The following is a 17,449-nucleotide window of genomic DNA, read 5'->3' as shown; positions in this document are numbered from 1 at the left end:
AGGGTTTGGTTAAGATAAAGAAGGAAGCATATGTCAGGTATAGACAGGATAGATCGAGTGAATCCTTAGAGTATAAAGAAAGTAGGAGTATACTTAAGAGGGAAACCAGGAGGGCAAAACGGGGACATAAGATAGCTTTGACAAATAGAATTAAGGAGAATCCAAAGGGTTTTTACAAATATATTAAGGACAAAAGGGTAACTAGGGAGAGAATAGGGCCCCTCAAAGATCAGCAAGGTGGCCTTTGTGTGGAGCCACAGAAAACTGGGAGATACTAAATGAATATTTTACATCAGTATTTACTGTGGAAAAGGATATGGAAGATATAGACTGTAGGGAAATAGATGGTGATAGATTACAGAGGTGGAAGTGCTGGATGTCTTGAAACGGTTAAAGGTGGATAAATCCCCAGAACCTGATCAGGTGTACCAGAGAACTCTGGGAAGCTAGAGAGGTGATTGTTGGGCCTCTTGCTGAGATATTTGTATCATCGATAGTCACAGGTGAGGTGCTGGAAGACTGGAGGTTGGCAAACGTGGTACCACTGTTTAAGAAGGGCGGTAAAGACAAGCCTGGGAACTATAGACAGGTGAGCCTGACCTCAGTCGTGGGCAAGTTGTTGGAGGGAATCCTGAGGGACAGGATGTACATGTATTTGGAAAGGTAAGGACTGATTTGGGATAGCCAACATGGCTTTGTGCGTGGGAAATCATGTCTCACAAACTTGATTGAGTTTTTTGAAGAAGTAACAAAGAAGATTGTTGAGGGCAGAGCAGTAGATGTGATTTATGTGGACTTCAATAAGGCGTTCGACAAGGTTCCCCACGGGTGACTGATTCGAAAGTTTAGATCTCATGGAATACAGGGAGAACTAGCCATTTGGATACAGAACTGGCTCAAAGGTAGAAGACAGAGGGTGGTGGTGGAGGGTTATTGTTCAGACTAGAGGCCTGTGACCAGTGGAGTGCCACAAGGATCGGTGCTGGGCCCTCTTCTTTTTGTCATTTACATAAATGATTTGGATGCGAGCATAAGAGGTACAGTTAGTAAGTTTGCAGATGACACCAAAATTGGAAGTGTCATGGACAGCGAAGAGGGTTACCTCAGATTACAACAGGATCTGGACCAGATGGGCCAATGGGCTGAGAAGTGGCAGATGGAGTTTAATTCAGATAAATGTGAGGTGCTGCATTTTGGGAAAGCAAATCTTAGCAGGACTTATACACTTAATGGCAAGGTCCTAGGGAGTGTTGCTGAACAAATAGACCTTGGAATGCACGTTCATAGCTCCTTGAAAGTGGTGTAGCAGATAGATAGGATAGTGAAGAAGGCGTTTGGTATGCTTTCCTTTATTGGTCAGAGTATTGAGTACAGGAGTTGGGAGGTCATGTTGCGGCTGTACAGGACATTGGTTAGGCCAGTGTTGGAATATTGCGTGCAATTTTGGTCTCCTTCCTTTTGGAAAGATGTTGTGAAACTTGAAAGGGTTCAGAAAAGATTTACAAGGATGTTGCCTGGGTTGGAGTATCTGAGCTACAGGGAGAGGCTGAACAGGCTGGGGCTGTTTTCCCTGGAGTGTCAGAGGCTGAGGGTTGACCTCATAGAGGTTTACAAAATTATGAGGGGCATGGATAGGATAAATAGACAAAGTCTTTTCCCTGGGATCAGGGAGTCCAGAACTAGAGGGTATAGGTTTAGGGTGAGAGGGGAAAGATATAAAAGAGACCTAAGGGGCAACGTTTTCATGCAGAGGGTGGTACGTGTATGGAATGAGCTGCCAGAGGATGTGGTGGGGGCTGGTACAATTGCAACATTTAAGAGGCATCTGGATGGGTATATGAATAGGAAGGGTTTGGAGGGATATGGGCCAGGTGCTGGCAGGTGGGACTAGATTGGGTTTGGATATCTGGTCGGCATGGACTGGTTGGACCGAAGGGTCTGTTTCCGTGCTGTACATCTCTATGACTCCATGAATTGCTCCATAGATTTCACCTCCTTCATTGTACATCATCATATGCATGCTCCCTATTTATGACTTTATTTTATAGATTCAGAGTAAAAACTGCAATAACTCATGATAACCACAAGAACATTGTTTCCATTATTTGATATTCATAAACAAATTGGTGGAGTTTTAACCTCTTAAAATGGGCAGAGTGGCTTATGTACAAACTAAATTGTTCATAATTTGAGGCCTGATCTCAATCTGCCTCCATTTATCTACCTCTGATTTTTGTTGGGGCAGGAGGAGAAGCCAAATGACCAACCCCTTCTGAGAAGGTGTGTTGTCAGTTTTAATATTATAATGAGGGTTACAAGCATCTTGTTTCAGAAATTTTCTAATGAACCTGTTCAGAGATGTTATTAAATCAAATAGGACTTGAACCCAAGCCTCTTTCCACAGAGGTAGGGACACTATCTGTGGCACAAGAACCCATCTTTTCTCCACTGTTTTGAATTTAACCATAGAGAGCTGAGTCTTGGGAATCCTTTGTGAGCACCTTTGGATCCATGGGGTGACCATTTTTCCTTATTTTTTGCTGGATTGGTTGTGCAGCCTTGAGATTGAGCATCAGTCTGACCCATCTGAACTCACCCACCTAATATTTCTCTGAGGCCTCCAATCTTCCAATTTCTAAGCTAAACTTCTGATTTCCCTTTCAGGCCTTTGATTGCGAGCCCCACCGAAGGCCTCTGATTCTCCCCCTGCAGAGTTCAATACCATACCTCCAGAAGCCCTCTGATACTTAACTCCTCCTCTCTGAAATATCAAATCCACCATAAGGCCTCAGGTATACCCAAAGCCTATACCCTGAGATGGGAACTCCAGCTTGTGATAGGCACCCAAAATTCACGACTGTAGTTCCCTGGGTCTGGTGAATCCCCTGTACACAAACTTCCACTTACTACAAACTGGATAATTCCTGTTTAGGACTGGCACAGCCCTCCATCTGTCTACTCCTACCATTGGGGTATGATCTTGCCTGGTTATGAGGGGTCTACTGGCAACTACTGTCCAATACCAATATTCCCTTCTATTTACTTATACTTCAGTTAATATATTTTTATGCATTGCCTGTGACACAGTGTTAATATATGGGTTTATTTTGTTCAGAGAATCTGTCCTTACTATCATTCTTTTCTTTTCCAGAGAAGCTATCAGTAGAGTGTGTGAAGCGGTACCAGGCACAAAAGGAGCTTTTCGAAAGAGAAAGGTATCCTCACAACTTATTTTATATCTTCATTGCTTGCAGCAGAAGCTGATTTTGCAATCTTCTCGCCCATGTGATAATGTTGAATAATCAGTCTCAGAAGGGTTAATTCAATGACCCTGTACTCCCAAAAAGCAAGTTAAGCTCATAGACAAAAACGTAAGAGATAGTTCTATAAAATTGCAGTCCTTAATCTCTGACTCTCACTCCCAGCTAGAAGCATAGCATCATGGAGTTAGCACTATCGTTTTAATTCTTGCATGAATTATTGAAGTTTATTCTTTTAATAAAGTGTTTTGAAGCAAGAAACATTCAGATTTATGCTTTTTTTTCAGTTCGTGGTGCATTACTTGTTACTAATAGGTCTTTCCCCTCCTCTGCCTACATGCTTCATAGTTGCATAACAAAGTAGAAATGATTTATAGTTCCTTCATTTTTGCCATAATTGCTTTGTGCTCTGTAAGAAGGAGCTTTAAGAAATAAAGAATTAAGCAGTCTGAAACCGTTTTGTCATATTTCATATATTCTCACTACCATATTGTGACTACAGTGTGTACTAACCGTAGGATACCCTGCAGTACCTACCAGGATTTTTAGCTGCATCTCCAAAAGCTCTGACCTCTATCTAGAAAGATGAAGAATCAGGTGAATGGGAATATCATCATCCCCAAATGTCCTCTTCAAGTCAGGCAATATCCAGACTTATACATACATTAATTTTTCTTCACCATCGTGGATAAAATCCTGGAACTCCCAGCTTTACAGCATCTGGGAAGACCTTTAAAGATACCATCAGTTCAAGAAGAGCAATAGTTTTCTAAAGTGCATCAGTGAAGGAGCAATTAAGTCCAATATTATCAGTCATGCCCATGCCCTGAGAATAAATAAAAATAAGTTAATTAACCTCTGTTTTCTTTTATGATAGTTAGGATTATGACTGAAACTTTAATGATTAATTTGGCTTTTCAGATATCTAAAATCTAATCTTAAATTAAAAGAAATCTCTGGAATTTGAGTGAGTTTATAAGATATAAAGTGTTGGTTAGCTCAGTTGGTTGGATATCTACTATGTGTCCCAGATGAACATAAAAGATATTGGGTTGATCCTCCTTTGGCAGGGGCAGACCGAGCCTGCCTCTGTGCCCTACCTATGCTGAAAAATCAAAGTACTTTGCTAAGTTTTAGCAAATAATTATGAAGGACCTCACTTTGGGGGCAGAAAATTCACGAAGAAGAGGGAGCTGAGTTACAGAGGTCACAGTTATCTTTAATAGTGTCTTCCTGCAGGTAACAGCTTGGGTAATAGTTTCTATGTAACTTGCCTCAACAGCCACCAAGTAAAGCATTGTCTAGTGTACTTGGTAAGAGCAACCTACAGTTTGCTGGAATGAACATCACTCTGAATATTTCAACCAGCAGCCTCAATCTAATGACGCCTGACACTAAGCAGGTAGGCATCTTGTTAAAGATATGAGCTAGTTTGTGAAGGTGGTGTAGTACCATAATGAGATGTAGCTGTGTAATAGCCCAAATTTTCTTCACACACTCTCACTTTGAGCACACATCTGAAATGTAATATTCATATAGCATCAGTCACATTTTTAAAAATCTTCAAGAAAATTGAAAATGGATTACGTTTGGACATAATTTTGGACATTGTGGTGAATTGGTTTGATTTGAATTTAACCTCCTTTTAATTTGGACATGATATGAAAATGTATGCTGCCTGTGTAACTAAGTCATTTTATTTATAAAATACCTGGTGGGAGCAGGCAACAGATTAACTGTCTTGAAACCAGGATCTTTATCACAGAGTCATGGAGGTTTACAGCACTGAAAAAGGACCTTCAGTCCATCAAGTCGGTGCCAGTCAAAAACAGGCACCTGATGCCCCTTACCTGTCTTTTACTTGATCATTGAACACTGTAACAAAGGAAAATATTCCTCTCAGTCTACGCTATAAATGCTCCTTTTAATTTTATACATCTCAATCATATGCTGCCAAGCCTCCTTTGCTCCAAGGAAAACCACAGCCTATTCAATCTCTTTATAACTAAAATTCTCCAGCCCAATAATATCCTGATGAGTTTTGTTTGTGCCTTCTCCAGTGCAGTCACATTTCTTCTATAATGTAGATTCCAGAACTACATACAATACTCCAGCTGTGGTGTAACCACCTTTTCAAAGAGTTCCAGCATAACGGCAGTTGGGGGCGGCACGGTGGCTCAGTGGTTAGCACTGCTGCATCACAGCGCCAGAGACCAGGGTTCAATTCCCGCCTCAGGCGACTGTCTGTGTGGAGTTTGCACATTCTCCCCGTGTCTGCGTGGGTTTCCTCCCAAAGTCCAAAGTTGTGCAGGTCAGGTGAATTGGCTTTTTAAATTGCTCATAGTGTAAGCTGCGTTAGTCAGGGGTAGATGTAGGGAAATGAGTCTGGATGGGTTTCTGTTCGGAGGGTCAGTGTGGACGTGTTGGGCTGAAGGACCTGTTTCCACGCTGTAGGGAAGCTAGTCATAACCTCCCTGTTCTTAACCACTTTATCTACTTGTCACATTACCTTAAGAGGCTGGAGTACATGCACAGTCAGGTCGCTGTGATCCTCAGTGCTCCCCAGGATCCTACTGTTGATCGTGTATCCATTGTCTTTTTGTCCTGCATAATGCATCAACTCACTCTTATGTGCATCAAATTTTATTTGTCACTGATCAGTCCATCTGATCAGCCAGTCCATATCCTTCTGTCATCTAAGGCTGTCCTCCTCACTTTTTACTACCCCACCAATTTTCATATCATCCACAAATTTACTGATCAAACCTTCCACATTCAAGTCTAGGTCATTATATATACCCCAAACAGTAATGTCCCGACGAGTTTGAGAAGATTTGTAGCTCAGGGTGAGGTTCTGGATGTAAAAACAACACATAGGGACCAAATATTGAACTACTGAAGCAATCACCCCAACATCCACAAACGAAGCTGCATCAGAACAGTATTCCAACGAGCCACCACACACTGCAGCACAGAGAGCTATGCAGAGTAGTGGAAAAATCACTTAAACCATGTATTCAAAAAGAACGGTTACCCAATGAACACAATCCGCAGATTTCTCAGCAACAAACCCAAACAAGCAGACAAAGTGCATCCAGAAACCCCAGCCATTCTCCCCTACATCAAAGACATCTCGGAAATGACTGCCAGACTATTCAGACCCCTTGGCATCCTGGTAGCCCACAAACCCACCAACACAGTAAAATGGCAGCTAATGAACTTGAAAGACTCTATATAGACAACAAGCAAAACTAATATCATTTACAAAACATTGTGCAAGGACTGTAACAAACACTACATTGGACAAACAGGCAGAAAACTAGCCACCAGGATACATGAACATCAACAAGCCACAAAACGACATGACCCTCTCTCACTAGTATCTTTACATACAAATGAGGAAGGACAACACATCCATCCTAGGACAAGCCAAATAGAGACATGCACGAGAATTCCTAGAAGCATGGCATTCCAACCAGAAGTCTATCAACAAACACATCGAGTTGCACCCCATCTATTACCCCCTGAGAAAAAGAACAGGAAATGACATCACCACAGGAAATGACATCACCAACCCAAACATATAAATAGAAAGCAGGAATTATCAACAGTGTTTCACCTGGAGGCCCACTGAAGATGTTACCAAGTAGGGTGTCAAAACATCTGGAAATGAACCTTCCAGCTCAGCGAGCAAACCTACATCCACTGCACAATGCAGAACTCCACGACACATGCTTATAATCACAAAAAAAATTGGCCATTAATCTCTGCTCCCTGCCACTACCCAGTTCTGAATCGAATTAACCAAATTTCCTTGGATCCCATTGATTCTTAATTTCGCAGACTGCAGGACCTTATCAATAGCCTTGCTGAAGTCCAAGTAGACTATGTCAAATGCATTGCCCTCATTTACACATCTTTCAAAAATTGAATTAAATTGGTCAGACATGACCTCTCCTTAACAAAATCATGCTGACTATTCTTGCTTCATCCTTGCCTCTCCAAATGCAGATTAACTCTGAGCCTCAGAATTGCTTCCAATAGTTTCCCCCTCACTGATTGGCTTGTAGTTTCCTGATGTATTTTTGAATAATGGTATCACATTGACTGTCCTGCAGTCCTCTCTGGCAACTCTTCTCTGGCCAGAGAGGAATTGAAAATTATTGCCAGAGGCCGCTGCTATTCCTCCCTTGCCTCACTAATAAACACTGTGTTCTTAATGGCCCTACTCTTTCTCTAGTTACTCTTTTACCCTCAAAATACTTGCAAAACAGCTAAGGCTTGTTTTTGTATCTTACCTATCATTATCCTTTCCTGCCTTCATTTAGCCCTCCTTGTTTCCTTTTTGCCAGATCTTATTATGTAATGAGGAGTCATCTTGGGATGGGTATCTGTCTAAATTATAAAGATGGTCTGTAACTCAGTATGAGAACATTTTTGTTCAGTATAGTTTAATGGGAATGAGGAACACAACAATACAGAAAACACTCAACATTTAAATAGTATACATATAGAGAACAGAACATGTAATGTTTCACATTCAAATCATTCCTTAGGGCTCAGTTGCATTGGATTTATGGTAGCTGATCTTCAGAAAATTAATTGTGGAGGGTCAGTTGCTTATTTCTGAGATTCATGATAAACCATTTTTTCATGGGATTTCCAGGACTTTGTCACAGTCATATCTGTCTGTCTATGTGATAGTTCACCATGCTCAGCTTCATTTATGTAACTATAAGAGACAATTATTAAAAAGAAAGCATGTCATTAGATTTTATCTAACACATTTTAGTTTTCTCTATCATTAGATAGTTAATTTCTATATCGAAATGGATGCTAGAAACAGTTTCACTTGTGTATCTGTAAGGATGTATGTACAGTTGGATGAATGCTTCAGTACAAAGTAATCACCCAATACAATACAACCATTTTTGATGTAGAAAAGCTGTCCAGACATTAAAAAAAAAGGTATTTAAGTAGAATTGAACAATTACCACCTTAAAACCCAAATCAGATATCACAGAAGGAAACCATCATTCTATTGTGCCCATGCCAGCCTTTTGAAAGAGGGTAGGATTTTGGGGGGTGCTGTCTTGTGGTCAGGATTGAAGGTGGAGAGACTGAAGATCTAGGTTAGTGACAAGATGCAGATTGAGACCACAGACACAGTAGTTAGTTTTGCAGCCTCATTGTGCCAGGAACACAGGTTCAATTCCAGCCTTAGGTGACTGTGTTGAGTTTGCATGTGCTCCCTGAGTCTGTGTGGGTTTCCACCAGGGGCTCTGATTCCTTCCGCGGTCCAAAGATGTGCAGATTAGGTGCATTGGCTGTGCTAAATTGCCCCTTGTGTCGGCTATGTGGAGTGGTCATGATAAATGTGGGGTTACAGGGATAGATTGGGGGCTGGGTCTGGGTGGAAGGCTCCTTGCAGGGTCGATGGCGACTTGATGGCCAAATGGCCTCTATCTGCACTAAGAATTGTGTGGGGGCAGCTGAAGTTAGTAATGATGATGCAAGAGAGGCCTCCAGTAGTGATTTTACTGATTCTTTCATAAGAAGTGGTGATGATGGTAAGGTCAGCATTTCTTGCACATTCTGATTTCTCTTGATAATGTGGTAAGCTGCCATCTTGAATTGCTGCAGTCAGTGTTGCAGGTACATGTTAGGGAGAGATCTTGATCCAGTAACACAGAAGGAAAGGTAATATAGAAGAAAGTCAAGATGTGACTTGGAGGGGAGCTTGCAAATGGTGATGGTTTTGCGGCTCTAATCCTTCTATGTGTCAGAGAATGAGAGCTTGGAAGGTGTTGTTGAAGGAACCTTGGTGAGTTGCTGCAGGTCATCTTGCATGTAGTATACACTGCAGCCATTGTGAATCAGTGGTGGAGGGAGAGAATGTTTAAGGTGTTGAGTGGACTGCCAATCATAAGGGCTTCTTTATCCTGGAGGATGCCTTGCTTTTGGGTGTTGTTGGAGCTGTGCTTATCCAGACAAGAGGAAGCTATTCCTTCACTCTCCTGACTTATACCTTGTATATGGTTGTCAGATTTGAGGTGAGTTACTTGTCAGGGAATTCCTAGACTGTGATCTGTTTGTTAGTAATTATGTGGCTGATCCAGTTCATTTTCTGATCAATGATAGCCCCAGGATATTGATTGTGAAGAGTTCAGCAATGGTAATGCCATTGATTGTCATTAGGGAGATGGTTAGCTTTGCATTTAATGGAGGTGGTTATTGCCTGGCACTTATGTGGTGCAAATGATGAGGAGAACTTGCTGCATATGGATATAGACTGCTTCAATATTGGAGGAGAATTGCAGAGATCCAGAAACAGAACCATCTACCTTTATGTTAGGTTTGACTCTAACCTATGAAGAATTATTGTTTTTGATTCAGTGGAACTTAGAAGAAGGCCATTCAGCCCATTGAGTCGTCTTTGTCTTATTTTCATCATAAACATTTTCATTCCAATTTATATTCATAATACATATAGTTCTGACATGACGCATGTTTCAGCATCATGATTTGGCGGTAACGTCGCTGAAGAATTAAGGAATGGTATTTTCGAGAACGCTTACCCTGTTAGCAATAGTGTGATTCCAGCAGGGATTGGCTTGCACGCTTCATTCTGTGCATGTGCTGACGTCTGCTCCAAAATCTCTTTGCAGCTCTGTGCATATGCTGATGACTGTGCCATTCTGGGCATGCGCGATGTTGGTATCAGTCTTTGTGCTGTACTGCACATGTACCGATGTCAACTGCCGACAGAGCAGCGTTCTTACATTTTTTTAAATGTACTGTGTTAAATTATTTGTTTCATTAATAAATATGATTTCAGTCTTCATTCAGACTACACTACACTTTGTGTTAGACTTTTGGGTGATTTTTGAGCCATTGTGAGTGATTTTTTTTGCTGGTCTGCCCCTCACCACACTTTTCCCATAGGCCCCATTATTTATATTAAGTGATTTTCTATTAAGTGAGGTTTCACTGGAACACAACTACAGCGTTATAAGAGAACCAGCTGTATTTAAGCCTAATGGCAACCATGTTGTGAAGAGACATGGAAAATGGGTGCAGGAGTAGACCATTCAGTCTTTTGAGGCTGCTTCACCATTTGGTATAATCATGGCTAATCATTTCACCCATGATCCTACTCTCTGCACGCCCAATAATCCCTTTAGTACTGTGAACTACATTTAACTCCTTTTGAAAACATTCAGTGTTTTGGCCTCAATTGTTTTCTGTCAAGAATTATCCATAAGGCATCAGTCTCTGGTTTGAAAAATGTGTTGCTGGAAAAGCGCAGCAGGTCAGGTAGCATCCAAGGAGCAGGAGAATCGACGTTTCAGGCGTAAGCCCTTCGGGGATTTGCCCGAAACATTAATTCTCCTGCTCCTTGGATGCTGCCTGACCTGCTGCGCTTTTCTAGCAACACATTTTTCAGCTCTGATCTCCAGCATCTGCAGTCCTTACTTTCTCCTAATCAGTCTCTGGGTGTCTAACTGCTGTTTCCCAGGCCACTGTTAATGGTTGTAAAAGCCAGTCTGGTTTACAAATGTCCTTTCATGCAGCAACTCTCCAATCCTTACCTGGTCTGACCTATGTGTGACTCGAGACCCACTGAAATGTGGTTGACTCTTAATTACTTTGAGTATTTAGTGATGGACAATAAATGCTATACTGACAACAATGACTACATCCCAGTAATGAATAAGAAACACAACATAAAATTGGCACTCGGGCTCATCTTGACACTGAACATATTATGATATTGAAGAGTCAAAGAATCCCTACACTGTGAAAGTAGACAATTTAGCCCATCAAGTCCATACCAACCCTTTGAGAAGCATCCCACCTACACCCACCCACTTGCCCTATCTCCATAGCCCCACATTTCCCATAGCTAAGCCACCTCGCCTACACATCCCTGGACACTGTAGGCAATCCACCAAACCTGCACATTTTTGGACCAAGGGAAAAAACCTAATGCGCCCAGAGGAAACCTATGCTGACATGGGTAGGATGTGCAAACTCCACACAGAGAGACCCCTGAGGGTAGAATTGAACTCGGGTGCCTGGCACTGTGAGACACCAGTACAAACCATTGAACACCATGCTGCCTTATGTCATGGGATGTTTTGTCCCCGTAGCCATCTCTTTATAATTTATATGGAGAAATTAGAAACAAAGTTTGCCAAGTATATTCTTTGATAGCATTGCTGTATGGCAAATTCTAGTCCTCTGGTACCTCATGTATCAGTCCAGGCATTAAGATTTGACACCTGTTTAGCCATGCACTGTACAATGAGATGAGTAAAGAATCTGACCATTCAATAACCAGTCCATTAGTTCTAGTTAAAGGAATGTTCTTCAGACTCCAGGAGAGCTCCCAGTTTTTCAAAATGTTTAATGGGAGTTTTTTTTCCACAAGAGCTATTTGAACAACTTTGCCTGCGCTGCTGATAATGAAGTAAAGTTGTGTGCATAACCCAGACCATCATGGAAGCCAACCTTCCATCCATGCACTCCATTTACCCTTCTCGTTGCCATAGAAAGGCTGCCAACATCAAAGACCCCTCCCACCTGGTAATGTTCTCTTCCAACCTCTTCCATCAGGCAGAAGATACAGAAGCTTGAACACACACACCGAAAGGTTCAAGAACAGCTTCTTCCCTGCCATTATTAGACTGCTAAGTGGACTTCTCTAACTTCAAATAATGATGATCTTGCTCATTTTGATCTTGCTTTGTGCATTTCCTGTGCAGCTGTAACCTTGTATGCCTCACTCTGTTTAAGCACCGTATGATCTGTATATCTTGTTTGCAATGATCTGCTTGTACTGTTCACAAAACAAAGCTTTGCACTGTACTTAGGTACATGTGACTACATTAAATCAAATCAAAATGAAGTACTGCTTTAGTATTGCACTGAACTGTCAGCTTACGTTATGTGCTCATGTCATGAAATGAGCCAAGACACTGACAATCCCCTACCCCAGATAAAATGATTTGATCAACTGCACAGGGTTTACAACCACTCTGCATTTCAGATTAGGCTCTCACCAGACCTGGCCCACATGTGACTCCAGACTCTTAGTAAAGTGGTTGACTTTTAACTGCTCCCCAGGCATTTTAGGTGTGGGTCATAAATACTGACTTGATGCCTCCATCCAACAGAAAAAGATGAAAGCTCTGCTTTTCTGGTGAAGGTGCGTGCGCTGGGGTCAACAAAAATCAGTTAGCAATCTATAACTTTTTTCTTTTGAAGAGCAGCAGAAATTGGTTAATAGAGGATGGAACCACAAACTGGGAAGGATAAGAGAAAGCAGCACAAACTGGGGTGACAGGGAGGATGGGGGAAAATCATGTCTGTGGAGCAGATAAGGCTTAGCGTTTTTTGAGTAGCCAAGACTGAAACTGTAGCGCTGAAATCATCAAAGCTGACTGGAATCTCATTCCAAATCTTGCCTCTCACTACCCACTTTTACTTGTCTCACAACCTTCTCTCGTTTACTATCTGTAGCATAAAACTCTTGCTTTCCCTCATCATTGAATGGGCTAGATTCTAAGCTACAAAATGTAATTAAAAGTCACATATGCACTCTTTCTACCTCCCTCCTGAATCACTGGCTCATTAGCTGTGTAGTAGATATTTTCGAATCAACCTGTTCAGAGATGCTATTACACATCCCTGGAGCAGGTAGGACTTGAGCTGAGGCCTTTTGGCTCAGAGGTGGGGACACTACCACAGTACCACAAGAGCCCCTTGGCTGTACAGTACCAGAAGGGAGGGAATCACGATCAGCTGAAGTACGTTCTTGTAAAATTAGTTGTGCATCATACTGAAAATGCTAAGTACTAAACTGATCTTACAATCTCTCTGTGGTACGTTCAATCATTTAGTAGTTGAGTTACATTGGCCACAAATTGTTAATTCCTTAGTACTGACAACTCAGTGATATGTAGAAATAAACAACAACTTTCTGAGGATAATGAAACCACTGTTCACTGATAAAAATGACAAATTCTTAGCAGACAATGGCTTCGTATGTTCTTCAGTGTGTGGTGCTGGAAAAGCACAACAGGTCAGACAGCATCCGAGGTGCAGGAGAATCGATGTTTCGGGCATAAGCCTTATATCTGAAACGTCGATCCTCCTGCTTCTCGGATGCTGCCTGACCTGCTGTGCTTTTCCAACACCACACTCTCTACTCTGATCTCCCGCATCTGCAGTCCTCACTTTCTCCTAGCTACGTATGTTCTTATAAATCAAATGTGATGCAATTAATAATAGTGAACTGTTTTTCTGTTTTTGGCTTGAGTTAACACAAGTTGAATTGCTGTAAACCTAATTTCAGTAGAGGAGTTATCTTCAACGGTTTTGTGCCTTCTTGTTGTATAAAGGCCCTGGAATGGCTGCTGGATTTCCTGCTGATAAAGGCCTATCTCAGATTTGATATATTCCTGATAAATGTTGGATATTATATTGCTTTATAGTTATTTTATTGAATGAGTTCAAATACAAATAATATTTACAGTATTTGGTTTACTGATGTTGATTTTCACGTTTTCTGAATGTTAGTTGGGAAGCAAGTGCTTGTATCTGTCTGCCTGGCTGTTGTGTATTGCTCGGTGTAAGTCTTAAATACTAACAGTTGCATTATTAAATTACATTCATTTCAACCTTCCCACTGGGTAGGACAATACAACACAACATACAGTTCTTGCAATATACTAGACTGCCTCCCTAGTTTGTAAAAAGTAGTTATACATTAAAATGCAAAATGGTATGCATGTATATCAGCCCACATTAACAGTACCTAAAATTTTAACAGTTTGGGTTGCATACTTTTTTTCCCACTGTGATAACAAACAAAATATATATGACCAATATTTTCAAAGTGATGGAAGGGTCACTGGACTTGAAATGTTAACTCTGCTTTCTTACCACAGATGCTGCCAGACCTGCTGAGTTTCAACAGGAATTTGTGTTTTTGTTTCAGATCTTCAGCATTCACATTTTTTTGTTTTGTTTTTGTATTCTTAAACAAGTTGCAGGAAAGGTTACTAACTGTGTGGAAAGAATGTATACCCTTAATCCCAAACATACGCATTCATATACACATAAGTGATCAACTTGTCGTATTATTAGGAGAAAGTGAGGACTGCAGATGCTGGAGATCAGAGCTTAAAATGTGTTGCTGGAAAAGCACAGCAGGTCAGGCAGCTGAAAATCTGTTACTGGAAAAGCGCAGCAGGTCAGGCAAGCTGAAAATGTGTTGCCTGATCTGCTGCGCTTGTTATATTATTAGATTAGATTCCCTACAGTGTGGAAACAGGCCCTTTGGCCCAACCAGTCCACACCGACCCTCTGAAGAGTAACCCATCCAGACCCATTTCCCTCTGACCAATGCACCTAACACTATGGGCAATTTAGCACAGCCAATTCACCTGGGACTGTGGGAGGAAACCGGAGCACCCGGAGGAAACCCACGCAAACACAGGGAGAATGTGCAAACTCCACACAGACAGTCACCCGACGCTGGAATCGAACCTGGGACCCTGGCACTGTGAGGCAGCAGTGCTAACCACTGAGCCACCATGCCGCCCTGGACTATTAATCTAGAGACCTGTGGGGCAGCATGATGGCTCAGTGGTTAGCACTGCAGCCCCTCATTAGTGCCAGGGACCTAGGTTCAATTCCACCCTCAGGTGACTGTCTACGTGGAATTTGCACATTATCCCTGTGGCTGCATGGGTTCCCTCCGGATGCTTTGGTTTTCTCCCACAATCCAAAGGCGTGCACATTACGTGGCTTGGCAATGCTAAATTGCCCCATGATGTGCAGGGTGGGTGAGTTAGCCATGGGAAATGTGGAGTTAAAGGGTAGGGGGTGGGTCTGGGTGGGATCTCTTCAAAGAGTCAGTGTGGACTCAATGGGTGAATGGCCTGTTTCCACACTTTAGGGATGCTATGATTTTAGGACTTGGGTTCAAATTCTACTATGACAGATGGTAGAATTTGAATTGAATAAAAAGTTGGAATTAGCAGTGTAATGATGACCATGAAACCATTGCCGATTGTCAGGAAAAATCCATCTGGTTCACTAATGTTGTTGAGGGAAGGAAACTGCCATCTTTACATGGTCTGGCCTGCTTGTGACTGCAGATCCATAGCAATGTGATTGACTCTTAACTACCCCCTGGGCAACCAGGGATGAATAGTAAATGTTGGCCTGGCCAATGGCACTCACATCCTGTGAATGAATAAAACAAAAAGATGACACAGCTTTGTGGAACAATTATTGATGAAACTATGGGAAAAAAACTCATTAAGAGTCCAAACTAAAAAGGTGGAATGAGGTGACTTTCTCGCAGTTCCTTCAGTTCTTTGTCAATGAGATCGTGTTGTTGTCAGCTTTAGTATGATGGAAAATCCTTTGTTCAGGTCATAGGTCAGTTAGTCATAAGCCTTATGATCAGTTAACAGTTCAGTTTTGAGGAGATTAGAACTGCTGATTTCTGGAGTCTTTTTCTAATTCTTAGGAAATCCTTCACTTAGCCATTTCTTCAACTGGTTTACTCTAAGTGTTACATTGTTACACAGAGAAAGGGACAAGGTTTTCCACTTGCCAGTTTATACCACCTGCCAAAATCAGTTTCCAAGTCTGTGGCAAAGCCCACACCACCACCAGCACTAAGCCCCTTCCAAAACTCAATCTGTTCGTCTTGCAACTATGGGCCATTAATCTGGCCTTTATCTCTCTTTTAAAAGTTTTCCCTTAAAATCACTTGGCCTTTTTATAAACAACAGACAAGCCTTTTGACCTTTTAAGTTTGGTATTCTAAATCATCACTTGGTCAAGTTAGAGAATTATAAAGGTGTACAGCATGGAAACAACCCTATATGTTTTTACCTAGTTGATTTTGACCCTACTGTGAATCCTCTTGCAAGGATGCCTGCCTTGAAGCAGTTTTCCTCCTCTTTCCTTCCTCCTGATGAAGGGCTTTTGCCTGAAATGTCGATTTTCCTGCTCCTTGGATGCTGCCTGATCTGCTGTGCTTTTCCAGCACTACTCTAATCTAGACTCTGGTTTCCAGCATCTGCAGTCCTTGTTTTTACCGATATGACATCAACTGATTTATGATATTTGATATTGTTCTGATGCCTAATTTTATGACTTGGTCTTCCTCAGTCAAAGATTACGTTTTGCTCTCCTTGTACTTCCTCAAAATCAGATATGTTCAGATTGATCCCATATTCTGACAGATCCCTGTAAAAAAATGTCTGGCTCACTTTATCCCACGAAGGTACCTGTACCCAGGAAGGTGGAGCGTGCAGGAGACAACCTTACCAGTATTTCCTCTAAGGAATCTTCCTCAAGGTGGAAAAGAAAGTGATATCCTGAGGTGCTGGACTCTTCATGGCAGCAATTGTACAGATGCCACTGGTGCCTGAAAGAGACAAGAAGGAGCAAATACCTCAGAGTTGCTGAATAAGGACAGAGGTTAGGGCGTGCTAAGATCACATTTATAGTGATGATAACTGACATTCTTCAGCCAATTCCTTCACATTATGAATACTTAGTTCCCTTCTACTGCTTCCAATAGCAAGGAGGATGTATTATTGCATTGCACTTTAACACTTAATTTAACTAACATTGTAATAACTATTCAGTTTCTCACCAGTTTCGGTAAAAGAAAGTGATGTAGGGACTTACTTTATTCTTGTGAGAAGGCAGCCTCCAAAGGCAGTCTTACAGTTGTTACAGTTGTACACTTATTACAGTTTTTCTAACCTTTGATTTTAGTTTCCCGGGGCTAAATTCTAACAACTGAAATTGCACTCTTCCCAATTAATTAATTATTTTTACTCTGGATTGCTCCTTGTCCTTTTTACATAACTAACCTAAACTTGTTACTATGATTTATATCACTTGAATATTCCTCAACTGACACATAATTGACTTTATTTCCCCAGAATGTCTTTTACTCATTAGATCAGAAATATACTAATATAAAAGTCTCCTGAACATTCTTTAGGGAATCTTACCCCACATTGCCTTTTAAACTTAACTAAAGTCTCTCATAGTTACTACCACACTGTTTTGGTATCTCTCTGTACAGTTACTGTAAACCAAATTTAAACCTAATAGCATTCCTTCTTATACTAAGCCCAGGTAACGTC

At 41.4% G+C, this 17,449-nt stretch overlaps 1 protein-coding gene across 7 annotated transcripts in view; it reads left to right on the top strand.

The window, feature by feature from the left end:
- The window catches only part of shc3 (SHC (Src homology 2 domain containing) transforming protein 3), a 237,544-nt gene that overhangs the window by 127,710 nt on the left and 92,385 nt on the right, over positions 1-17,449 (top strand). For all 7 annotated transcript variants that reach the window (XR_011962693.1, XM_072586330.1, XM_072586340.1 and 4 more), the window contains 2 exons: positions 3,152-3,215; positions 4,543-4,662. Coding sequence is in view for 6 of the 7 variants with exons in the window: in XM_072586330.1 (XP_072442431.1) it covers positions 3,152-3,215; positions 4,543-4,662 (184 nt within the window). In the remaining variant the exon portion in view is untranslated. The remainder of the gene's footprint in view (positions 1-3,151; positions 3,216-4,542; positions 4,663-17,449) is intronic.

Source organism: Chiloscyllium punctatum, chromosome 2, assembly GCF_047496795.1.
Source record: "Chiloscyllium punctatum isolate Juve2018m chromosome 2, sChiPun1.3, whole genome shotgun sequence".
In the NCBI taxonomy this organism is placed as follows: Eukaryota; Metazoa; Chordata; class Chondrichthyes; order Orectolobiformes; family Hemiscylliidae; genus Chiloscyllium; species Chiloscyllium punctatum.
The sequence above is the reverse complement of the archived record's forward strand: the minus strand, read 5'-3'. Positions and strand labels throughout refer to the sequence as shown.